General features: G+C 39.5%; 1 protein-coding gene across 1 annotated transcript; it reads left to right on the top strand.

Moving 5' to 3' along the window:
* Positions 1-1,505: 1,505 nt before the first annotated feature.
* On the top strand, positions 1,506-3,322 carry LOC145076133 (uncharacterized). The gene is made up of 5 exons (XM_079022119.1): positions 1,506-1,538; positions 1,802-2,159; positions 2,325-2,472; positions 2,578-2,725; positions 2,810-3,322. Exons 1-5 carry the CDS (start codon positions 1,506-1,508, stop codon positions 3,320-3,322), a joined length of 1,200 nt encoding a protein of 399 aa, XP_078878245.1.
* The last annotated feature ends 19,918 nt before the right edge of the window (positions 3,323-23,240 follow it).

Here is a 23,240-nt window from a genome sequence, read left to right as displayed (position 1 = left end):
GAGTAGTCCCTGAGGGTCGGTTGTTAGGACCGACGGGTAGGTCAGCACCCCAGAATGGCTTGACACAGGTACGATGGCACCCCAGAATGGCTGCAAGTCTAGGCTGGCACCCCAGAATGGCCATACGGGTAGGTGGGCACCCCAGAATGGCCGTACCGGGTAGGTCGGGTACCCCAGAATTGCCCGACAGTATGTATGTTATGTGATTGTATGGTATATGGTACGATGGGGAAACTCACTAAGCTTCATGCTTACAGTTTACAATTTTGGTTTCAGGTACCTCTTTAGTGAAGGGGAAGGAGCCGGCACGGTAGCGGCACATCATACACACACTCATTGCTTTCTGCAGTATGGATATTCTGGGATTGTACTCAGCGGCGGAGGGAATGGAGGGGCTGCCGGATGCGTAGCCCCCCCCCCCCAGTACAAATATTAGAATGTTAAATGTAGTAGGGGACCATGAAGTACTTAAAAGTTCATATAATAATATAAAATATATGTATCAGTTAGCCCCCTTTAACTTTAAGATTGTTAGACAATTAATTTAGAACTACATGTTTCATTTATTTATTTATTTATTGTTTTGAAACGTTGTCTTGGTCAGTGGGTCCTAATTACCTAGAAACACATGGACTACAATTTAGAAAAGCCCAATTAATACTCGTCTTTAATTTAATCGGTAGAATTGGATTTTAATATTAAACCTAGCCACACCAACCCATAAATTACATATCCTTTTTCAATTAAACGACGACTTCCAATACGGAATACATTTTCTCGTTTTTGCTTTTGCCTCCTGCTACACCAATTAATAAGGTATTTTTTCTTTCTCATTACATTTAGTTTTTCTAGCAATTTGTAATTGATAATATTATCAATTTGTAAATGGGTAAATCGTAAGTAGATAACCAGACAAGTAGTTACATGATATGGTTTTGCTAATTTGGTATATTACAATTATAAATTTATAGGATATATTATGAGCAGGAAAAGAACCATCGATTCTTTTTTCAAACGAATAGAAGATGTATGTGATCCACAATAGCATTCAGTTACTGATAATACCAAAGAAGATGATCATAATACACACCCACAACATGATGGAAATAGTAACATTGAAGAGCCCAATAATATTGAACCAGAAAAAAATGATATGTCAGCTTTAGGAGAGGTAAAATTAAATTTTTTAATTCGTGATCCAGGAGAACGACCTTCAATCTTGAGCTATCCAAGTAACCAACGTGATGAGATTAGACGATTATACATTAAACTTTGACCATACCAACTTCAAAAATCAAAGTATCCATTCAGTCCAAGTGGTCGTAGCGGGTCTATGCGTAGTTTTCAACAAGCTTGGTTCAAGAATTTTTGGTGGTTAGAATATTCTGAGAAAAAGGATGCTGCACTTTGTTTTCCTTGCTTTCTTTTTTAAAAAAAACCTATTGGCAAAGTCGGGTCAGATACATTTGCCGTATCGGGGTTTAATAGATGGAAAAAGGTAATTTATGGCAAAGATTGTGCTTTCATCGTACATGAAGGTAAAACTCCAGCTTCAGCACATAATTTTTCTGTGAGATGTTATGAAGATTTAAAAAACCCGTTATGTCACATAGAGAATGTGATAGAGAAGCAAACGACCCAAGAAGTTATGGATAATAGACTACGCCTTAAAGTTTCTATTGAGGCCATTAAAGGGCTCACGTTTCAAGGATGTGCTTTAAGAGGTCATGATGAACGACCTAACTCAAGAAATCAAGGGAATTTTCTTGAATTGATAAAGTTCCTTGCTTCTTATAACTAGACTGTTGCTGATGTTGTGCTAAAAAATGCTCCTCAAAATGCAAAATACACATCACCAGATATCCAAAAAGAAATCATAAGTGTTTTAGCTACAAATGTACAAAAAACAATTCGTGATGAAATCGGGATGTCAAAGTTTTGTTTAATAGTTGACGAGTCTCAAGATGAATCTAAGAAAGAGCAAATGGCTATTGTTGTGAGATTTGTCGACCAAGATGGAAATGTTAAAGAAAGATTTTTGGACTTAATTCATGTTAAAGATACAACTTCATTGACCTTGAAAAATGAGATATTATGTTCTTTATCTTATCATAAACTTAGTGTTCAAGATATCCGAGGTCAAGGATATGATGGGGCTAGTAACATGCGTGGATAATGGAATGGGTTGCAAGCTTTATTATTAAAGGAATGTCCATATGCTTATTATATACATTGTTTTGCCCATCAACTGCAATTGGCTCTAGTTGCAGCGTCGAAAGATGTGTCTGAGGTACATAACTTCTTCAAGACTTTAAATTTTGTAGTTAATGTCATATTTTCTTCTTCCAAACATAATGATCAACTGCAAGATGCTCAAATTGCTGAAATTTCTCATTTAACCGAGGTCGGAGAGCTTGAGAGTGGAAAAGGTACAAATCAAATACGAACACTGCAAAGGCCTGGAGATACTAGGTGGAGTTCTCATTTCAAAGCAATATGCAGTTTGATAAGATTGTTTGGTCCATCTTGTGCAGTATTGAATGACATTGCTTTAAATGGTTCTAAATCTTCTTAAAGAGGTGATGCGACATATGCACTTACACATGCATTATCATTCGATTTTGTCATTGTTATGCACATGATGAAAGATATAATGGGGATAACTGACAAGCTTTTCCAAACCTTACAACAAAAATCTATAGATATTGTTAATGCTTTGGCCTTGGTATCTACAACAAAAATATTGATTCAAAAGTTGAGAGATTAAGGTTGGCAATCTCTATTGGATCAAGTGGTTTGTTTTTGTGAGAAAAACAACATTCCTGTCCCTAACATGAATGAAGCTTATAGATATATAATTCGCCAACGCCGTGAGAAGGACAATCTTACCACAGAGCATCACTACCGAGTTGAACTATTCATTGCTGCTATTGATAGTCAGTTGCAAGAGCTGAATTCCAGATTTAATGAGTCTGCAACAGAGCTTCTCCATCTAAGTGTTATGCTAGATCCAAGAAAGTCCTTAAACGTTAAGGATATAAGTAAATTGGCAACATCATATTACCCTATGGACTTTACGGAGCACGAAAGGAATTTGTTCAAACTTGAGTTACAACATTATGAAATAGATGTGCTAAATCACCCACAACTGAAAAATTCTTCTACAATTTCTGAGTTGTGTAGAGGCCTACATGAAACAAGAAAGTCGAGTACTTATCCCTTGCTTGATAAGTTGATTCGTCTCATATTGACTCTCCCTGTTTCTACCGCGACATCTGAAAGAGCACTTTTGGCAATGCAACTTGTGAAAACACGACTCTGAAATACCATGAATGATGATTTTCTTAAAAGTTGTTTGCTTGTTAACATTGAGAGAGAGATTGCCGATACATTTCCTATGGATGAGATTATAGATGATTTCTATTCCATGAAACAAAGATGAGCACAACTTAAAGTGCATAAGGTACTATTTTTTATGCTTATATATGTATTCTAATATTCTAAAATGATCCATATGTATATATGTTCTAACTAATTATTTTAATACTCGCAGGTTAATGGTGAATATGAGTCGATGCTTATAGTTAGTTGAATTGAAGATTGAGGTTAATGGAGACAAGTATTTAATTCTTTGTCATTTTTATTTTAAAATTTTAGACATATTACTTTATTCGGATATAACATTATATTTTAATATATTATTATGATGTAAGGCTATCAGCCCCCCTTATTCATAAATCCTGGCTCCGCCCCTGATTGTACTCTGACATTTTATTATTTTGTGACTTGGGTTTTCAGACATGATACATTGTTTCATGAGATGATGTGATGTTACAGTATTTTCTTACGAATGTTTATATGAATCAGTTAAATAAAAAAAGAAATTTTTGGACTTAAAAATTGGGTCGTTACACGTGTAGACCTATAGGTCCCATTATAGCTAGCATCAAGGTGTGGGATGGTCAATCTCGTATAGATCTATACACAAACTCACGCTCTCACTCCGGGAGACTCTGGTTATAAAACATGACATGGCAAGAATATTGCTATGCCATGAAATAGTTATCTCACATTTTAGTTATCTTGTTCTTGTTATAGTATGCAAGTTCCTTTTTGTTCTTGTAAATGAATAGAATACTTTGTAACTAATAGTAATAGTGTGTATGTATTGACTCATGTAACGTTTCTCTATTCTAGGAAACAGTATTTATTGATCCTTTAAACTATATCTATTATAGTTTACTAGGATGTTTGTTTTGAACTGTAAATGATTTGGAGAAAAGACTCAATTGCTCACCATATGCAACTGAGTTAAGTATGTTCTTTGAAAATGGGGTTTAATATTCATGTATATATTTAGCAAGTACAACTATGATTCAACCGATAGTTGGACTAGTGAGCTTACGGCTACCCGCAGTAAGCTTAAAGATCCAAGTGTTTATGGTTGGGTGTTCTTGATGAAATGGAGGAGATTCAAGTGTTTATGGTTGAGTGTTCTTGAAGAAATGATGAACACTTAAAGATCCAAGCAAGATCCTAGAAAGATTCAAAGGATGAAGGATGATATTTGAGAGAGAAAAGGTATTCATGGTTGCCGTTCTTGAGAGAGAAATGTGGGTGTTTTCGGTTGGGATTCAAGTGTTGGATTTTGAGCATACTAACACTCCTATGGTGTACATGCAACCCTAGAAACCTTGGATGTATGTTTTCTCTAAAATGCATGCAAATTTGATTTCCAAGTTTTACAACCTAACTAGCATGTTATGGGGTACTTCTACATTAACATTTTAAGTAGAATAACAAACCTTTCTTTTGTGGTTGATTGCTTGGAGTTTATGAGCCTAGCACCAATAGTGTGGATGCCTCCAGTGGTGTGACAAATCAGCAACACAAGTTGGAATCTCTTAAGAGAATAAGAATACTTATAGAAATCGGCTCACCCTTATGCTCACACATACTAGTGCTAATTCTAGAACCAAGGACTCCTTTATATAGTATGGAGGATTAGGGTTAAACCCTAATACCCATGAATCTTCAGTTACCTAGGATCCATGGGTTAAAACCTCCATGGACTATCCATGGAATCCATATACTCTTAGCCCATCCTAAATAAATCTTAGCCCAATCCATCTATATATAAACAAGATTCCATATTTAATTAGCTCTATTTTGATCAGTAAATTAATTCTAAATTAATTCTTGATCCATACTAATTAAATAATGATGATATCTTATTAATATATTATAACTAATAATATATTAATATATCTTAAACATGTTATTCTCAAAAGTATATCCATAAAAGTTGTTAGGTGAAGTGCAACCCAAATGGACCATGCCGGGTCGGGTCAAGTTGATACCAAATATAGTTACGGACTCAGACACCTTATCCAACAGTCTCCCACTTGGATAACTTTGATAATAGTAGTTGCAATTATAAGTTGAGGAACCAACCAGTAATTGTAGCTCTTTAAAATTATGTTGAACTATGAAGCGCCATTTAGATTAATGATCACATACTCCTCTGTTCTCAAGATATCAGCTAGACAACACATGGAACATTGTCTAACTTCTTGTCCAACATTCGTTTCTCGATCTCTAATTTGACTGACATAGAACTAAATTGAACACATCAATTAGGTTCTGACCGGGACCGACACATAAGTCAAAACGAAATAATCAAGGGGCCCACATATCGCTTCTATTGCTAGAAAGAACATATAAACTTCGACTCATATGCTTATACTAACTACTTGTTGAATTATGGATAAAAGCACGTTTTATGACATCAAGTTACTGATGTGTTTTTGTACAATCAATGGATAACCAACTCATAGTCAATAACTCATATCTCTAGGTTAGAAGATATATATGATATTACCGTCTCGCGATCACTCGAGATAATTTCCATGAAGTGATACAAGCGAGCATGGGTTTAATCCAATACTCAAGACTTATGAGCACTCATGAATGTTGTAGCAACCATTGCTATGTCTAATGCACCTTAGACAAATCTTACAAGCCAAACTCATGACAGTCTTTATTCATATCTACTTCCAACATATGACCGACTGTGGAGAGTTTGAATAAAATAATTATTCCAAAAGTCAAAACATGCAAAATTGAAACAATAGTAAATGATCAACATAGGATAGTAACACTTTACTGATAAATAAATAACAACTTTTATTTAATCATCAAATGTCAATTACATTTTACAAGTTTCAGAAATCTAATTATTAAAAATAATATCGTCCCTCGGCCTGATGCTTCTTGCATGCTGCAAATGCCTAACCCTAGTCAGTCCTTTGGTGAGGGGATCTGTTGGGTTCTCTTCTGACAATACCCTCTTTGCTATGAGGAGTCCTTCTTCTATCTTGTGTCTTATGAAGTGGTATTTTCTGTCAATATGTTTGGATCTTCCATGATCTCTTGGCTCCTTGGCTAAGGCAACCACACTATTGCTGTCATAGAAAATCTCCATAGGCTCTTGTATAGCTGGCACAACTCCGAGATCTCCATTGAATTTCTTCAGCGATATTGCCTCCTTCGCCGCTTCACTCATTGCTATGTACTCTGATTCACAAGTAGAACCAGCTACTGTCTCCTTCTTGGAACTTTTCCAAGTAATCGCTCCTCCATTTAGGGTAAAGACCCAACCTGACTGAGAGCGGAAATTATCCCTGTCAGTCTGAAAGCTAGCATCACTATACCCAATCACTCTCAAGTCATCACTCCCACCAAGGGTAAGGACCTAGTCCTTAATCCTCCGTAGGTACTTGAGAATATTCTTTACCGCAATCCAGTGTGCCATGCCAGGATTTCCCTGAAATCTACTAATCATGCTCAAAGCAAAGGCCACATCAGGGCAAGTACAAGTCATAGCATACATGATCGAGCCAACAATGGAAACATATGGAAATCGACTCATCTCAGCTATCTCAGCCTCTGTACTCGGACTCAGAGTCTTACTCGGTTTGGCATTGTGCTAGATCGGTAAATCACCTTTCTTGGAATTTTGCATATTGAATCATTTCAACACCTTATCCAAGTAGATACTCTGACTAAGTCCAATTAGTCTCTTACTCCTGCCTCTCATTATCCTTATCCCTAGGATATAGGCAGCTTCTCCAAGGTCCTTCATAGCGAAACATTTCCCAAGCCAGGACTTAACCTCCTGCAATGTTGGGATGCCATTTCCTATAAGTAGTATGTCATCCACAAACAACACCAGAAAGCTAACTATACTCCCACTATCCCTAACATACACACAAGACTCATCCTCGCTCCTCGAAAAGCCAAACTTTTTGACTTTCTCATCGAAGCAAAGATTCCATCTGCGAGATGCTTGTTTTAATCCATAAATGGATTTCTCAAGCATACACACCCTATTTGGGTACTTTGCACCCACAAAACCCTCTGGCTGAGCCATGTAAACATCCTCAGCCAACTTCCCATTAAGGAAGGCGCTTTTGACATCCATTTCCAATATTTCATAATCATGAAATGCAACTATGGAGAGCAAAACTCTAATAGACTTAATCTTTGCTACTGTTGAGAAGGTCTCATCATAGTCAACTCCCAGAGTTTGAGTAAAGCCCTTTGCCACTAGTCTTGCTTTGTAGGTGTGTACCTTCCCATCCATGTTGGTCTTTTTTTTGAAGATCCATTTGCACCCAACTGTCTTACGACCTGGTACATTGTCAACCAAGTTCCGAACTTGATTGTCATACATGGACTGAATCTCATTGTCCATAGCCTCCTTCCATTTGGCAGAGTCAGGGCCTGCCATGGCTTCCGTGTAATTATTAGGTTCATCCAAATCTATTAGTGTACTATCACTAACAAATGTATCACCTTTAGTGGTAATGTGATAACCATAATAAAAATCAGGTGTGTTCCTAACTCTAGTGGAACGCCTCGGAGGTACAGACTCATCTATCGTCTCAACAGGAGTTTCCTCCTCACGTTGGTTGATAGTGTTTGAGGTTCCTTCACCACTTGACTCTTGAAGCTCTTGAAGGTCAATTTGCGTCCCCTTCTTGCTACAAAAGACCACATTTTCACTTGGCCTATAGAAGAGGTAACCAAAGGATCTTTCTGGATAGCCGATGAAAACACACCTCTTACTTCGAGGTTCAAGCTTGACATGAGACTTACGCCTTAGGAAAGCCTCACAACCCCAAATCTTGATGTGGTCCAAATTGGGAACTTTCCCAGTCCACATCTCGTGAGGTGTTTTGGAAACCTTCTTATTAGGGACTAGATTAAGCATATTGGCACCAGTCTCTAAGGCATACCCCCAGAATGAGATTGGTAACGAAGCTCGACTCATCATGGAACGAACCATGTCTAACAAGGTCCGATTGCGCCTCTCGGCAACACCATTCAGCTGCGGTGTCCTAGGAGGCCTCAATTGTGAGACTATCCCACATTCCTTAAGATAGTCAAGGAACTCAATGCTAAGATACTCTCCTCCCCGATCGGATCGGAGCATCTTGATATTCCTGCCCAACTGATTCTCGACTTCCTGCTTAAACTTTTTGAACTTTTCAAAGGTTTCTGACTTATGCTTGATTATGTAGATATACCCATATCTTCTATAATCATCAATGAAAGTTACATAGTACTGATTAGCATCCCTTGTGGCGGTTTTGAAGGGTCCAAACACATTTGTGTGTATGAGGTCCAACAAACCTTCAGCCCTTTCAAAAGAACCAGTGAAGGGTGACTTTGTCATTTTTCCAAGTAAACAAGACTCGCAACTATCATCCGACTTTAGGTCAAATGATTCCAAAACTCCAGCCTTTTGGAGTTGGCCTATGCACTTCTTGTTAACATGTCCAAGACGACAATGCTAGAAGGATGCTTTGTCTAAGCTCATCGAAGAATCAATATGATATACATTATTTCCTAAGTTGTCTATAATCGACACACTTTCATATAGACCATCTCAAGGTAATGCTTTAAAATAAAACACATTATTATAAAAAGCATCAATAGCACCAATTTTACTATCAAAACAAAATGTGAAACTTTGTTTGTACAAACTATGAAGGGAAATAATATTTCTCGCCATTTCTGACGAGTAACAACATTTATTCAAATTTAAAGTTAACCTATGATTAAGCAATAAAGAATAAACTCCAATATTGGTTAGAGGTGATGCTTTCCTATTCCCCATGATTAGGCTTATCTTCCTGTTCTCCACTTCTTCACTACTTCTTAGGCCCTGCAAATTAGTACAAATGTGAATACCATAACCTGTATCGAGCACCCAAGAGTTAGTATGCAATGAGTTACTAGCCAATATAGTATAAATACCTACATGGGTGGGTTTAAATTTCCCATTCTTCACATCCTACATGTATTTAGGGCAGCTTCGCTTCCAGTGCCCCTTTTCGTCGCAGTAGAAGCATTGTGTTTCCTTTGGGTTTGAAGAAGGAGGAATAAGACCTTTCTTAGTCCCACTTGAAGAGAAGCCATCAAGGAACATTCCCTTGGTACCCTTCGAAGGGGTCTTCTTCTTCTTCCCCTTTCCCTGCCCAATTGCCAGAACATGGGATATTATAGGAGTAGGAGTATAGGTAATAGCCGACTTACCTTTAAGGCCACTTTCAGCGGTCCTTAAAAGTCCTTGAAGCTTTCTAAGTGTAACTTCCTCCTTATTCATATGATAAGTCATACGAAACTGATCATAACTTGGAGTTAAGGAATGGAGAATGATATCAATCGCCATATCCTCAGGTAAGTCCACATTAAGCTTTAGTAACCGGTCCACGAACCTTTGCATCTTTCGCAAGTGACCGGTGATGGATTCACCATCTTTCATCCTGGCTGTTATCATAGAGGAGATGATTTCATACCTCTCCTGATGCGTGCTTTGATGGTACCTTTCCATCATATCCAAATGCATCTCATAGGAGTAGAAATATTCATAGGATTTCTGGAGTTCGGGAGTCATGGTAGCCAACATGATGCAAGACACTTTAGTAGCATCCCTCTCATGTGTAGTGAACTCTGCAACCTCCTCGGGAGTAGCAGTGGACTCATTGATGACCTTAAGCTCCTTATCAAGGACATATTCCTTATCCTCATAGCGGGTAATCAAGCTGATGTTTGTAATCCGTTCATTGAAGCTAGACCTATCCAAAGTGACTTTCCTACACAAGTTCATGAGGGAAAGGAGCCTGTAGGGTTTGAGCCAGCAACAGTGTTGTTTGGCATCTGAAAAGAAAGAAGCACAAGTTTAATTAGATAAAGAATCCTTAATAAATCTCCCAAATGAAATATTAAGGCTAGGATCCTACAAAATATTTCATAACTTGGAAGAGGGATACCGTAATCCAAGCTATGAAATATTTGAAGGTATGTAAATGACGATTTACCAATTTCCACCAAGAAAAACAAAATGAATTATTAGGTTTTAATTGGATTTGAAACTCCTAATTCTTTTAGATACATTGAACATTCAATGGCATGTTTGAATCTCGATTGTGCCCTCTCAAGTTTGTGACTGGAATGTTGAGGATCAAAAACAAGGTGTGAATAAACAGGCAAATTGACTTGGTACCCTTAATTTTATCACCTAATCGATGTGTCGGTTAACCACACGCGCTCCACCGATCTATGATAAAACTTAAGTCACCCTTTGTCACTCTTACTAGTCTTTGTTAGTGTGTCGGTTAACCACACACGCTCCACTAACGATTTGGTAAGGTAAAAAGTGTAATTTCATGGGTTAGCACGCATTTCCCATTTTCCTAATGTAACTAAGATTAGGAATTAATAAAGGTTTAGTTACTTTATAATTTCATTATACTTTTAATGAAGATTTAGGTCCTATCCTACCCGTTCGACTAACAACCCTCCACCAGTCAAGGAAGCGGTGGGTGAGAGTGGACACCCATTAAACCGCCATCTTATAGGTAGTAACCTTATACCTCCCTTATAGACCGGCTTTGTGAATGAGGCCTACTAATGGTAAGACTGACTTATTATTATACATATATGTAATAATTAAACTTTTAATATTACAGAAGTATAAGGGTTGAATTTTTAACATTTAAAATTCCAAGGATCTATTTGGAATTAAAGTATTAATGTGTGAGACTTTACAAATTCCAATACTTGAGGGCAAGTTTTGAAACTATTCAACACTCTTCAATTCATAACTTATGAGTTTTAATGGTCTATTAAAATGAAGACTCTTCATTCTATGTAACCTCTTATTCTTTAATGACATTTTTAAAGAAGTGACTTTTGGTTATCCATAACTTAAGGACAAGTTATGGACTCCATCATTAGTCATTAAGATCAAGAATTATACTACAATCAAATTACACATAATTCCTATCATCTTCTAAAAACTCATAAGAAAATAACCAATCATATCAAAATTTCAAGAATCATATTTACACATATAAAGCATGGAATTTTGATATTAGCCATTCTAAATGGATTAGCACAACCATTACATCATCTAAAACAAGTTTTAAATCACCAAAACAGTTTAGGGTAATGTTTCTAGTCCATTTCCAACAGCAAAACTCGAAGGTGATACATTCATTAGTGACAATTAGTGTTTTACCCAAGACCCAACTGTTTTATGCTTATTATCTTGTAAAAGTGTAAAATGTGTTTTTGTACTTGAAATAGTATAAAATGTAAGTTTTCCATATTTGTAAAACTATCTTTACTAGAAAAATAGTATGCATTTCTCATGTGAGAATATCACCATATGAATGTAATGGAAAATGAAGATTTATAGTAGTATTGTGTAAAATAAACTACTGATGCATTAACTAATTGTAACCAAATTGGTTAAATAAGGTTAAAATGTGATTAAGGTTATAAACACGCTTGATTGACTAGTATAAAGCACGACGTTCTTTAGTCGTCGAAAATGATATGACATTTGTCAGTTGTAGACCTGCAGGTCCCATTGTAGTTAGCATCAAGGTGTGGAATTGGCAATCCCGTATAAATCTATACACAAACTCACACTTTCTCTCTCTAGGAGACTCTGGTTATAAAACATGACATTGCAAGAATATTGCTATGCCATGAACTAGTTATCTCACATTTTAGTTATCTTATTCTTGTTATGGTATGTAAGTTCCTTTTTGTTCTTATAAATGAATAGAATACTTTGTAATAAATAGTAATAGTGTGTATGTATTTACTCATGTAACGTTTCTCTATTCTAGGAAATAGTATGTATTGATCCTGTAAACTATATCTATTATAGTTTACTAGTATGTTTGTTTTGAACTGTAAAAGATTTGGAGAAAAGACTCAATTGCTCACCATATGCAACTAAGTTAAGTATGTTCTTTGAAAATGGGGTTTAATATTCATGTATATATTTAGCAAGCAAAACTATGATTCAGCTGATAATCGGACTAGTGATTCTACCCTAAGCCCATAACCAAACAAGGAACAGGAACGCATAACATCGTGTGTGTACTGATCAAGTCGTCGCCTTCCTGCGATCCTCACTGGTACCTGAAACGCATAACATCACTGTAAGCATATATGCTTAGTGAGTTCCCCAAAATACCACATATAACACATAATAGCCACTCGAGGCTATAACTCTGTGGACCCTTCGGTCCTAACTCTGTGGACCCTTTGGTCCTAACTCTATGGACCTTCCGGTCCTAACTCTGTATACTCTGTAACATCCATAGCATAAATCACATAGAAATCTCATCTTGCAAAAACATACAATTACTCTGTCACATAACTCTAATTACCACTCTCGGTAAAGTATAGTGAGAAGACTCACCTCGGGTAACTCGGTAATCTCGAACTCTATAAAAAACTAGTCTAGCTTCTGCCTAATCATATGAAATAAACGCTCTTAATCAATACATCTCTCAAGGCTAGAATATTCCCTCTCTTAGTATTCTCAGAAGGGTAAAAGACCATTTTACCCCTCTTGTGGCTCAAAGACTCTAAATTTGACCAAACCCTAAAAGTCAACAAAAGTCAACTCTCTGGGTTACACTGCGTGTACCAAACATGTACGTCGGGCGTACCCGACGTCCTCACAGAAATGGGCTACGCGACCCCTTACGTTGCGCGTACTGGGATTACGCCCCGCGTAACTCCCAGTTTCAGACTCTTATGCTCTTGAGGTCTTAAACAGTTAAAACATACGTCCAACTTCAAGATCTGACCCTTTCTAAGCCTCTTAATCCATAAAGTTGGTGACTTTAAGCCTTTTCATGGCTGGACAAGTCACTAACACCCATAACATTCCATTACCAACCCTAGAAAGCTCATAACTCAAGCATGACCCCATAACAACGACCAAGTTGGGATTTTTGTGGATCTATAACACAAATATCACTGAAATGGGACAGATCTAGGTCCAAGGAGTCCATTACACTCATAAAGTCTCCACCTTTGGGACTTTTAACCCTAGAAATGGTCCATGCAACTTTAAACCAAATAAAGAGGAAAGTTTTGAACTTTATTCCTCTAGATGAAGCTCCTTCTTCTGATGATCTCAAATTAAAACTTGCACTTCAGGCCCTAGCCTCCACAAGCTCCTCTCCTTCTTCTTCACTAACACACCAAGGTACTTTTAGCTCCAAAAGACTCACACTCAAGCTAAAGACGATGGAAGGCTCTCTTAGGCTTTCACTCTCTGATATGGAGGCTGAGAAATGGGCCTTAGCATCCCTTATATAGTGAACAAGCCAAATATTAGGGTTTGCATCTGGGCCTGCTACGCCCTGTGTAACCCTGGGTACGCCAAGCGTACCCAGGCGAGTCTGCGTCAAACTTAAGCGCATGAGTACGCGCAACGTACTCCCCAGTACGCCCAACATACTCATTTGCTACAAGAACTCACTCCATGGACTAATCTTGACAACTTGACAAAATGGGAAGGGTTAAATAGCTTTACCTGAATTTCGGGATGTAACAATTCTCCCCGACTAGAACCAGACTTCGCCCTCGAAGTCTCATGCTGAAAACAACTCCGGATGCTGCTCCCACATCTCTGACTCCTGCTCCCAAGTCAGCTCGGACCCCATCTTATGCTACCACTGGACCTGAACCAGAGGCACCTCCTTGTTTCTCAAGACCTTGACCTTCCGGTCCAAGATCGCGATCGGTGTCTTAACATAATTCAGACTTGCGTCCACCTGGATATCCTCCAATGGGAGCACTGCCGACTCGTCGGCTATACACTTCCTCAGCTGAGACACGTGGAAGGTATCATGGATCTGGCTTAGCTCTGCAGGTAGCTCCAAACGATATGCTACCCTGCCCGCCCTCGCGATCACCCTAAAGGGTCCAATGTATCGGGGCCCCAACTTGCCCCTTTTCATTAATAGGATCACTCCTTTCCAAGGAGACACTTTCAGGAGTACAAAATCTCCAACCTGAAACTCGAGCTCGGAACGTCGCCTATCCGCATAACTCTTCTGCCAACTCTGGGCTGTCAGCAACCGCTGTCTAACCTGCTGAATCTGTTCGGTCGTACGAAGCACTATATCGGTGCTTCCCATCACTCGCTTCCCTACCTCTCCCCAGCAGAAGGGAGCCTGACACCTCTACCCATACAACAACTCGAAGGGAGGCATACCAATGCTCGAATGGTAGCTGTTGTTATAAGAAAACTCAGCCAAAGGCAGATACGTGTCCCAAATCCCTCTGAAGTCCAACACACATGCCCGAAGCATGTCCTCGAGCGTTTGAATCGTCCGCTCACTCTGTCCGTTCGTCTGTGGGTGGTAAGCGGTACTGAAATGTAGCCTAGTACCCAACTCCTCATGCAATTTCTTCCAGAACCTGGAAGTGAAACGTACATCTTGATCTGACACAATCGAGATCAGTACAGCATGCCGCGATACCACCTCCCTCACATACACCTCTGCCAGCCTCTCAGCGGAAGAGCTCTCACTGATAGCAAGAAAATGAGTGCTCTTTGTCAGTCGTTCGACGATCACCCAAATTGCATCGACACCTCTCCCAGTCCTCGACAATTTGGTGATAAAATCCATGGAAATATGTTCCCACTTCCACTGGGAACCTCAAGTAGCTGCAACTTGCCATGTGGACACAGGTGCTCGGCCTTAACCCTGCGACATGTCAAGCACCTCTCTACAAACCAGACCACATCCCTCTTCATACAGGGCCACCAATAGTCTATTTTCAGGTCCAAATACATCTTAGTGACCCCGGGATGGATCGAAAACCTCGACCTATGCGCCTCCTCCATCAAAATGGCACGTGCCCTGCCCTCAAAAGGCACCCAAATCCGGCCCTAGAAGGTCATAAGCCCTCGACTATTGGCAATGAACTCAGATATCTGTCTGACCACCCGCTCTCGCTTGCGGTTCTCCGGTCTCATGGCCTCTACCTGGGCCTCCCGAATGGTGTCCAACACCGGAGTTGTGACAACCCAAAATTTCTATTTTGTACAACGTTTCAATTCAATAGAAGTCAGAACAGCTTTTGCTAACTTTCAAGCTTTTTGGTTTAAGTTTGAGTCTTGTAAGTTAGTACTTCGGGATATTTCAGGAGAGAGGATTCCCTAGGGTTTCTTGTAACACAATAGAGTTCTAAAAACTTCAAAACTTTGGCGTGTACGGCCCAAATGGTATTTGGACTATAAACCCTAGTGTTGTATATGGCACTTAGCCATTTTTCACACTTTTTCACCATTTCCAAGTTAGAACTCAAACTCTCTCAAGTATCATCCAAATAATTCTTCAAGACCTTCATCTAGTAAGTGTTTCTAGCTCTATTAAGTTAGTATATCACTTAGTCTAGTGATTTAACACACTTTTATCCATGAAATCTTTCCAAAAGGTAGATTCTTAAAGTTTCACCAAGAACACCAAGAACACACACTAGTGTTCTTGGACTTTTGGACCTTTTCAAGCTTCTATATTGTAAGTACATTTATCCTAGAGTATGTTAAGGCTTGATACACTTCTTTACATCAAGAAAACACCATTGAAACCCAAGATCAAAGGTGTTTACGGTCCAAGAACACCTTGGACCGTAAACCCTAATTTAGGGGCCAAAGTGACCCTAGTCCCTTCACAAGCTTTGGAAACTAGTCTAAACTCATTCCTTTATATGTTTAGGACTTGAAAACATCAAGATACCATAATCCATAAGGGTTTACGGTACTAAACCCAAATGGAAATGGTCTTAGGGCCGTAAACTCCTCAAAGGAGGGAAATGGTGCCCTAATCTCTTCCAAAGGCTTAACCACCAAGTAGAAATGCTTCTAACGACTTGTAGAACTTCAAAACAAGACATGGTCAAAGGAGCATGAGTTTACGACCTGTAAAATCAATGAGTAATGGCCACAAAACGGTAAACTCATTTAAGGGGGTTTCCTTGAACCCTAAACTCAATAGCAATGCCCTACAACACTTAGATGCAATCCTTGGGACTTATAACACTTATCTAAAGTGTTTAGCATGTCCTAGGATGTCTTAACTTTGTTGATTAGTTGTTTAAAGACTAACTGGATACATATATGTAACTAGGATCCTTGTGTGTGCTCAAGTCTTCACTTGACAACTAGCAATCCAGTTTCATCAGTTCATCCATACCACTCACTACAGGTGAGTTCATACCCCTTAATTAACCTTTTAAATGTTTTTAAATACTTTTACAGGGGGGAATACAAGTTGATCAATTATAGTTATTATATCAATCACATGTGATTAATAACTACCAAACAAGTGGTTTTCTTTCTTTTCAAATTGTTTACCAAACTGATTTACCTCAAACTGTTTTACAAACTCTTTTACTTGTCAAATACCTTTACTTAGACTCTTTTATATTTATATATTGTCAAATGCCTGCCTATATATGTATAGTTATATAAGTAATTCTTAGTGGACTTAGGAAGGCTAGCTCGCTTTAATTTCTTTTCCTTGTTTGGATGTGGCTTTAGGGCATCGGTTATCCATCCGAAGGTAGTTTAAATATTAATTGTATATCATGTATACATATATGGTCATAAAATTTCTTTCATTTAGATCCATACCTTTGGGTAGCAAAGGTATACAATCATGTTCATGCATTCCTAGTAAACTACTATAGGAGTGGTTTAGGAAGATACTAATACTATTACAAGAACAATGAAACATACAATGAGTCAGTTCATACATGAGTCAATAGATACAGAGTGATGAGAAACAAACATAATACTATGATGAGAAACAAATAATAGACATTATGATGAGAAACAAACATACAGGCTATACAGAGAAAGAACACACAATACAGCTAGCACACAAATACATTACATATACAATTATACATTTATGTGAGCCATTAAACGGGGCATGGCACTACCTGCCATGATTGGTTTTGTATCAGAATCTCCTTAATTGCGGAGCGTATGAGTTTGTGTATAGATCTATATTGGATTGACTATCCTACACCTTGCTGCTCGCTACAGTGGGACTTGCAAGTCTACGGGTGCCGAACGTCATTTCTTACGGCGTCTTACATCGTCGTTTTACTATTGAGTCGGTAGCAAGATATAGGTCGATCACATGGTATCTTAAATAACAATTGGCTTAAGGTAGTTAGTACAGCAGTAGTTACTTAATACAACACTACAATACTATAATATTATTCCCATTACATTCACTTCGTGAACATTCACACGATGCACGGTAATGTAGAAACTATATTTTTGGTTAATGATAGTCGAATTTGGGAACATACAGACTTTTACAAGTGACACCCACACAGATACTAGATGCCTTGGTAGAAGGCTACTTTTAGTAGGAAACATAGGGTTCTCTAGGAGAGTTCAAACAAATACAAAACTTTTACAAAAATACACATTACATTTTACAAAACATCTTACAAATGTTTTCATACAAACAGACACTGTTATACTTATGATCTCACCAGCTTTAAAGCTGATAGACTCTTTCAAAATAACTTGTATTCTCAGGTCACCAGTAGACAGGTACCAGAGCCTCGTTTTGAGAAGATGGAGCTTGTTCAAGACTCATCTTATATTTTTGATGTCCATTGTTTTTGGTGTCTATATAACTTGACAGAACACACTTGTATGAAATTATATTATTAATGCAATGGATGATGTTGTTGCTTGTTTACTACTTTGCATTGTTGTGATACTGTACATGACGTCCTCCACCCCAGAACGTTTCCGCCGTTCATAGGTTTTGGGGTGTGACAGATTGGTATCATAGCATTGTTTATAGTGAAACAAGTGTATCAACCCATAAAAGATATACGAACTATAAGCACAAGCAGGATTAAAATACTTTGATAAAGATTTTATACTTTTAAATAATAAAATATTTACCCAAGTATACATACCTGCATTCATACTAAAATCAGTGTCACTAGGACAGAACAAAAATAATTACGATTGTTGGACAGCACAAGTAGACTTAGAGACATATGGTCAATCCTGGGAAGATGTAGCCTGATTAACTACATTATTCGAGGAGTGATTAGCATGTGCCTAAGTATGGTTGTGAGGTTGCAACAAGTCTAAAAACTTACCAACACTTCTACAACAAGAACAATAGAACAGAACATTAAACTTAAAATACTATAGGAGTATTTTGTGTTACTATAATTACTTATCTGAGAACTAAAGGTCCTTATTAGTATGTCAATAGTTTTTGAGTGGATACATTACGGTTATATGTGACTAGGATGTCATAGCCTTAGAATCTGTAATCTTTGCTTTACTTCCTGTCCTTGTTTTGATGTGGGCTTAAAGTCAAGATTCACTTATTCGAAGGGCTATCCTGTTTTGGAATACATATAAATGGTATGCACTAAACAAGTATTGGAGTAACTGATAAAGATCATATTATAATTATCTAGTTAACTCGTCTACTAATTATTTCTTTATCCCTTTTCTCGCGTAGATTTAATGGCTGTTTTCCATCTTCCCGGAGACCCGTAGTATCCCAACCACGACAATGCAGGATGGCTGGGAGAAGAACCAGAAGACGATCACCCAATCCCCTAGGATGATCGTGAAGCTGAAGGCTTTTCTGATGGTTCTGACTCAGAGCCAGAAGTCAACAACCAACCCTCAGCTGTTCATAACCCAAACCCTCGTCCAGCATTTCAAGGACCCACGCCTCTGTGGGCCACAAACATGAACAGATGGAGTCAAGAACATGGGCAGCCCATGCCCTAAAATGGAGACAAAAGCTTCTACAACCTCACTGAGGGAGGTTCAGCTGACAGGGCCCTACCCATCATGGTTCGTAGGATTGCCTGGAACACCGAGCAAGGTCGAGCAGCTATCGGCCGAGTAGTGGAGGTTGATGCCAACTCTAGCGTTAACACTGTCCGCATTCGGCAGCTGGAGTCCGCTCATGAAAGGACTCTGGTCCTCAATGCAGCTCTTCAGAGGGAACTCGTTGAAACCCAAGCTGAAGTCGGGGAACTTCGAGCTCAGCAAGCAAGAGCTGATAGGCGCGTGAAAGACATAGAACGTCTTCTGTCGGGGTCAAGAACTCATGCTGGTAGTTCTCGTCGCCGATAGATTCTCATCAATTTCTCTTTTGGATATAACTTAGTTTGTGTAAAAACTCTATGCTAAATACCTATCCCTGTAAATCTTAGACCTGTTAAGGTCTTGATTAGGTAATATTTCTGTCAAAATTTTCCCATCTTGGTTGATGTAAGACCGACTTATAGGTCATTTTTCCCGAACTTGTTACATCTGTAATTCCAGTAATAATGACAAATATCTAAATCTCATAGAAATTTATATCCAAATGCTTTCATTTTAAAGTAATTGTGTTATTCAGTTGTATAATTGGGCTACGACGAGTTAGTCCATGAGTAATTCTCATCAATTTTTCTATTAAATTCCTATCAATGTTTTCCTCTTCATAAACTTATAGTGAAAAGATGCCTCCAAGTAAATCACCAAGAAGCAATCCTCCCGCACCAACACCACCTACTCATCAGTTCGATATGATAGCTCTAAATGCTGCTGTAGCTGCAGCTATGGCTACAACCATGGCTCAGTATCATTCATCTCGTTCCACTGGAGGAGGAACCCCTGTCCTATCTACTCATGGTGAAATCCCTATGCGCTTGAAAGAGTACTCCTACAAGGACTTCACCAATTGCAAGCCATTGTCCTTCAAAGGGACTGGCGGAGTCATTGCCCTCTCGTAATGGTTGGAGAAAACCGAATCGGTTTTCGAAATCTTCTCCTGTCCCGAGGAGAGCACGGTGAAGTTCACTACTTGCACCTTTCAAACAAAAGCCCTAACATGGTTGAATGGCCATGTTAAGTCGCTATCTCTTATAGTGGATAATGCTATGGGCTGGGAAACTTTGAAAGACCTCATGATTGAGGAGTACTGCCCGAGGGGCGAGATCCAGAAACTAGAGGAAGAACTATGGAGCCTAACCATGAAGGGCTCCAACGTAGTCGCCTACACCGCCAGGTTCTGTGAACTAGTGGCCCTCTGTCCCAACATGGTGCATACCGAGGGGAAAAAGATAGAGAGATATATATGGGGGCTGATGTTGGCATACCAGGGAAATGTATTGCCATCACACCCCGCTACATTTGATAGTGCCAAAAGATTGGCACAGCGGATCATAGACCATGGGGTCCGTACCCCGGCCGCAACAACCACCCTGTCCATCTCAGAACCCGCCAAAACTGCTGAATCCAAGTGGAATTTTTGGGATGACAAAAAGAAGGCAAAGGCTGCCAAAAAGCAGCATGTCGTGGCAGTTCATGCAGCGATAGCACCTGCCGCTGCTGCTCCGGTGAAGCAGTACTCTGGGAGTTTGCCCAAGTGCAATAAATGCAACTTACACTACATGGGAGCCTGCCGGGAAATGTAGTGTGTAAACTGCAACAGGAAAGGGCACATTGCCCATTTCTGCAAATCTCCGGCGAGGCCAATCACCCAACTCCCTGGCGCTGGAGTGGGCCAAACTTGCTACAACTATGGCGAGGTGGGCCACTACAGGAGAAACTGCCCAAAGGCAGGAAATGCCGGTGAAGTAGGAAGAGTTATGGCCATAGGCCATGAGGAGGCGGTTGCTGACCCCACAGTGGTCACTGGTACGTTTCTCCTCGATAACTCTTATGTATGCATTCTATTTGATAATGGAGCGGAGAGGAGTTTTGAGAACCAAAAATTTGCTCATTTTCTTAAGCAAAAATCACGAGCACTTAAATACGTTCACTGTAGAAATGGCTAATGGAAAGACAGAGAGCACTAGCAGCATATTCATAGGGTGTACCCTAACTTTAGATAGCCATTCATTTTCAATTGATCTCATGCCGGTCTCAATTAAAAGTTTAGACGCCATTATCGGCATGGATTGGTTGAGTTTTCATCATGCCGACATCATGTGTTACGAAAAGGTTGTTCGCCTTAATCTTTTGTCTGGCGAAACCCTAGTAGTTTATGGAGACAAACCTAGCATGAACCTCCGTATCATCTCGAGCATTCAAGCTCATAAATTCTTGCGAAAGGAATGTCGCACATTCCTTGCTCATATGGTCGACGTGAGCCAAGAAACGAAGGACATTCAGAACATTCCAGTAGTACGCGACTTTCGCGACATCTTTCCAAAAGAACTCCCAGGATTACCCCTGCAACGACAAGTCGAGTTCAGCATCGACTTAGTACCAAGGGCTGCCCTCGTAGCCAAATCGCTCTATCGCCTAGCACCTGTAGAGATGCAAGAACTATCTTGTCAACTTAACGAACTGCTCAGCAAGGGCTTTATAAGACCAAGCTTCTTACCATGGGGAGCTCTAGTGTTGTTCGTCAAGAAGAAGACGGATTGTTTCGTATGTGCATCGACTATAGGGAGCTCAACAAACTAACTGTCAAGAATCGTTATCCGCTGCCTCGTATCGACGATTTATTTGACCAACTTCAAGGGGCAAACTTCTTTTCAAAAATCGACTTACGATCCGGATATAACTAACTACGAGTGCTAGGGGAGGATGTTCCAAAGACAGCCTTCAGAACTCGTTATGGGCACTACGAATTCGTAGTGATGTCGTTCGGATTAACAAACGCGCCCGCTGTATTCATGGACTTAATGAATAGGGTGTGTCGTCCTTACTTGGATCAATTCCTAGTTGTCTTCATCGATGACATACTTATCTACTCACGTAGTAAGGAGGAGCATAGTCAACATCTGCGACTAGAAACATTATGTTCAGAGAAACTCTATGCGAAGTTCTCGAATTGCGAATTTTGGATCTGTCGAGTCAAATTCTTAGGGCACGTGGTTAGCGAAGAGGGAATACACATGGACCCTTCTAAAATCAAAGCCATTGAGAATTGGTCAGCACCGAAGACGCCTACATAAATTCGTCAATTTCTAGGCCTCGCTGGCTACTATCGCAGGTTCATTCAGAACTTCTCCCGCATTGCGAAACCTCTTACAACACTAAGCCAGAAGGGCATGACCTTTAATTGGGAAGAGAAGCAAGAGAGAGCGTTCCACACGATCAAACGAGCCTTGTGCACCGCACCAATACTATCCATCCCCGAAGGGATAGAAGATTTCATTGTCTATTGTGATGCGTCAAATCAAGGGCTCGGATGTGTTCTAATGCAGTGAGGTAAGGTCATCGCCTATGCCTCGAGACAGCTGAAGACACATGAGGTTAACTACACCACCCATGATCTTGAGCTGGGAGCAGTTGTGTTTGCTCTGAAGATCTGGAGACATTACCTCTAAGGTACGAAAAGCACTATCTTTACATACCACAAAAGCCTGCAACACATATTCGACCAGAAGGAGCTCAACATGAGACAATGACGGTGGGTCGAGCTACTCAGTGACTACGAATTTGAAATTCGTTATCATCCCGGCAAGGCCAATGTAGTAGCTGACGCCCTGAGTCGGAAAGAATATTAAGGTCGTAGAGTCAAATCAATGACTATGACTATGCATTCACACTTATCCACACAAATACAGGCGGCTCAGCTCGACGCTTTGAAACCTGAAAATGTGACCAGTGAATCCCTGCGAGGGGTGGATAAGAACTTAGAAGTCAAAGCTGGCGGAGCTTATTATCTCATGGATTGGATCTGGACCCCGAAACTCGGTGGTTTTAGAGACTTGGTCATGAACGAGGCGCACAACACTCGTTATTCCGTCCACCCAGGTTTAGATAAGATGTATATGGATCTTAAAAAGTTATACTGGTGGCCTAACATGAAAGTAAAGATTGCTACCTTCGTGAG

Source organism: Lactuca serriola, chromosome 9, assembly GCF_051521515.1.
Source record: "Lactuca serriola cultivar US96UC23 chromosome 9, Lser_US96UC23_V15, whole genome shotgun sequence".
In the NCBI taxonomy this organism is placed as follows: Eukaryota; Viridiplantae; Streptophyta; class Magnoliopsida; order Asterales; family Asteraceae; genus Lactuca; species Lactuca serriola.
This window is presented reverse-complemented; position numbering and strand designations above follow the sequence as displayed.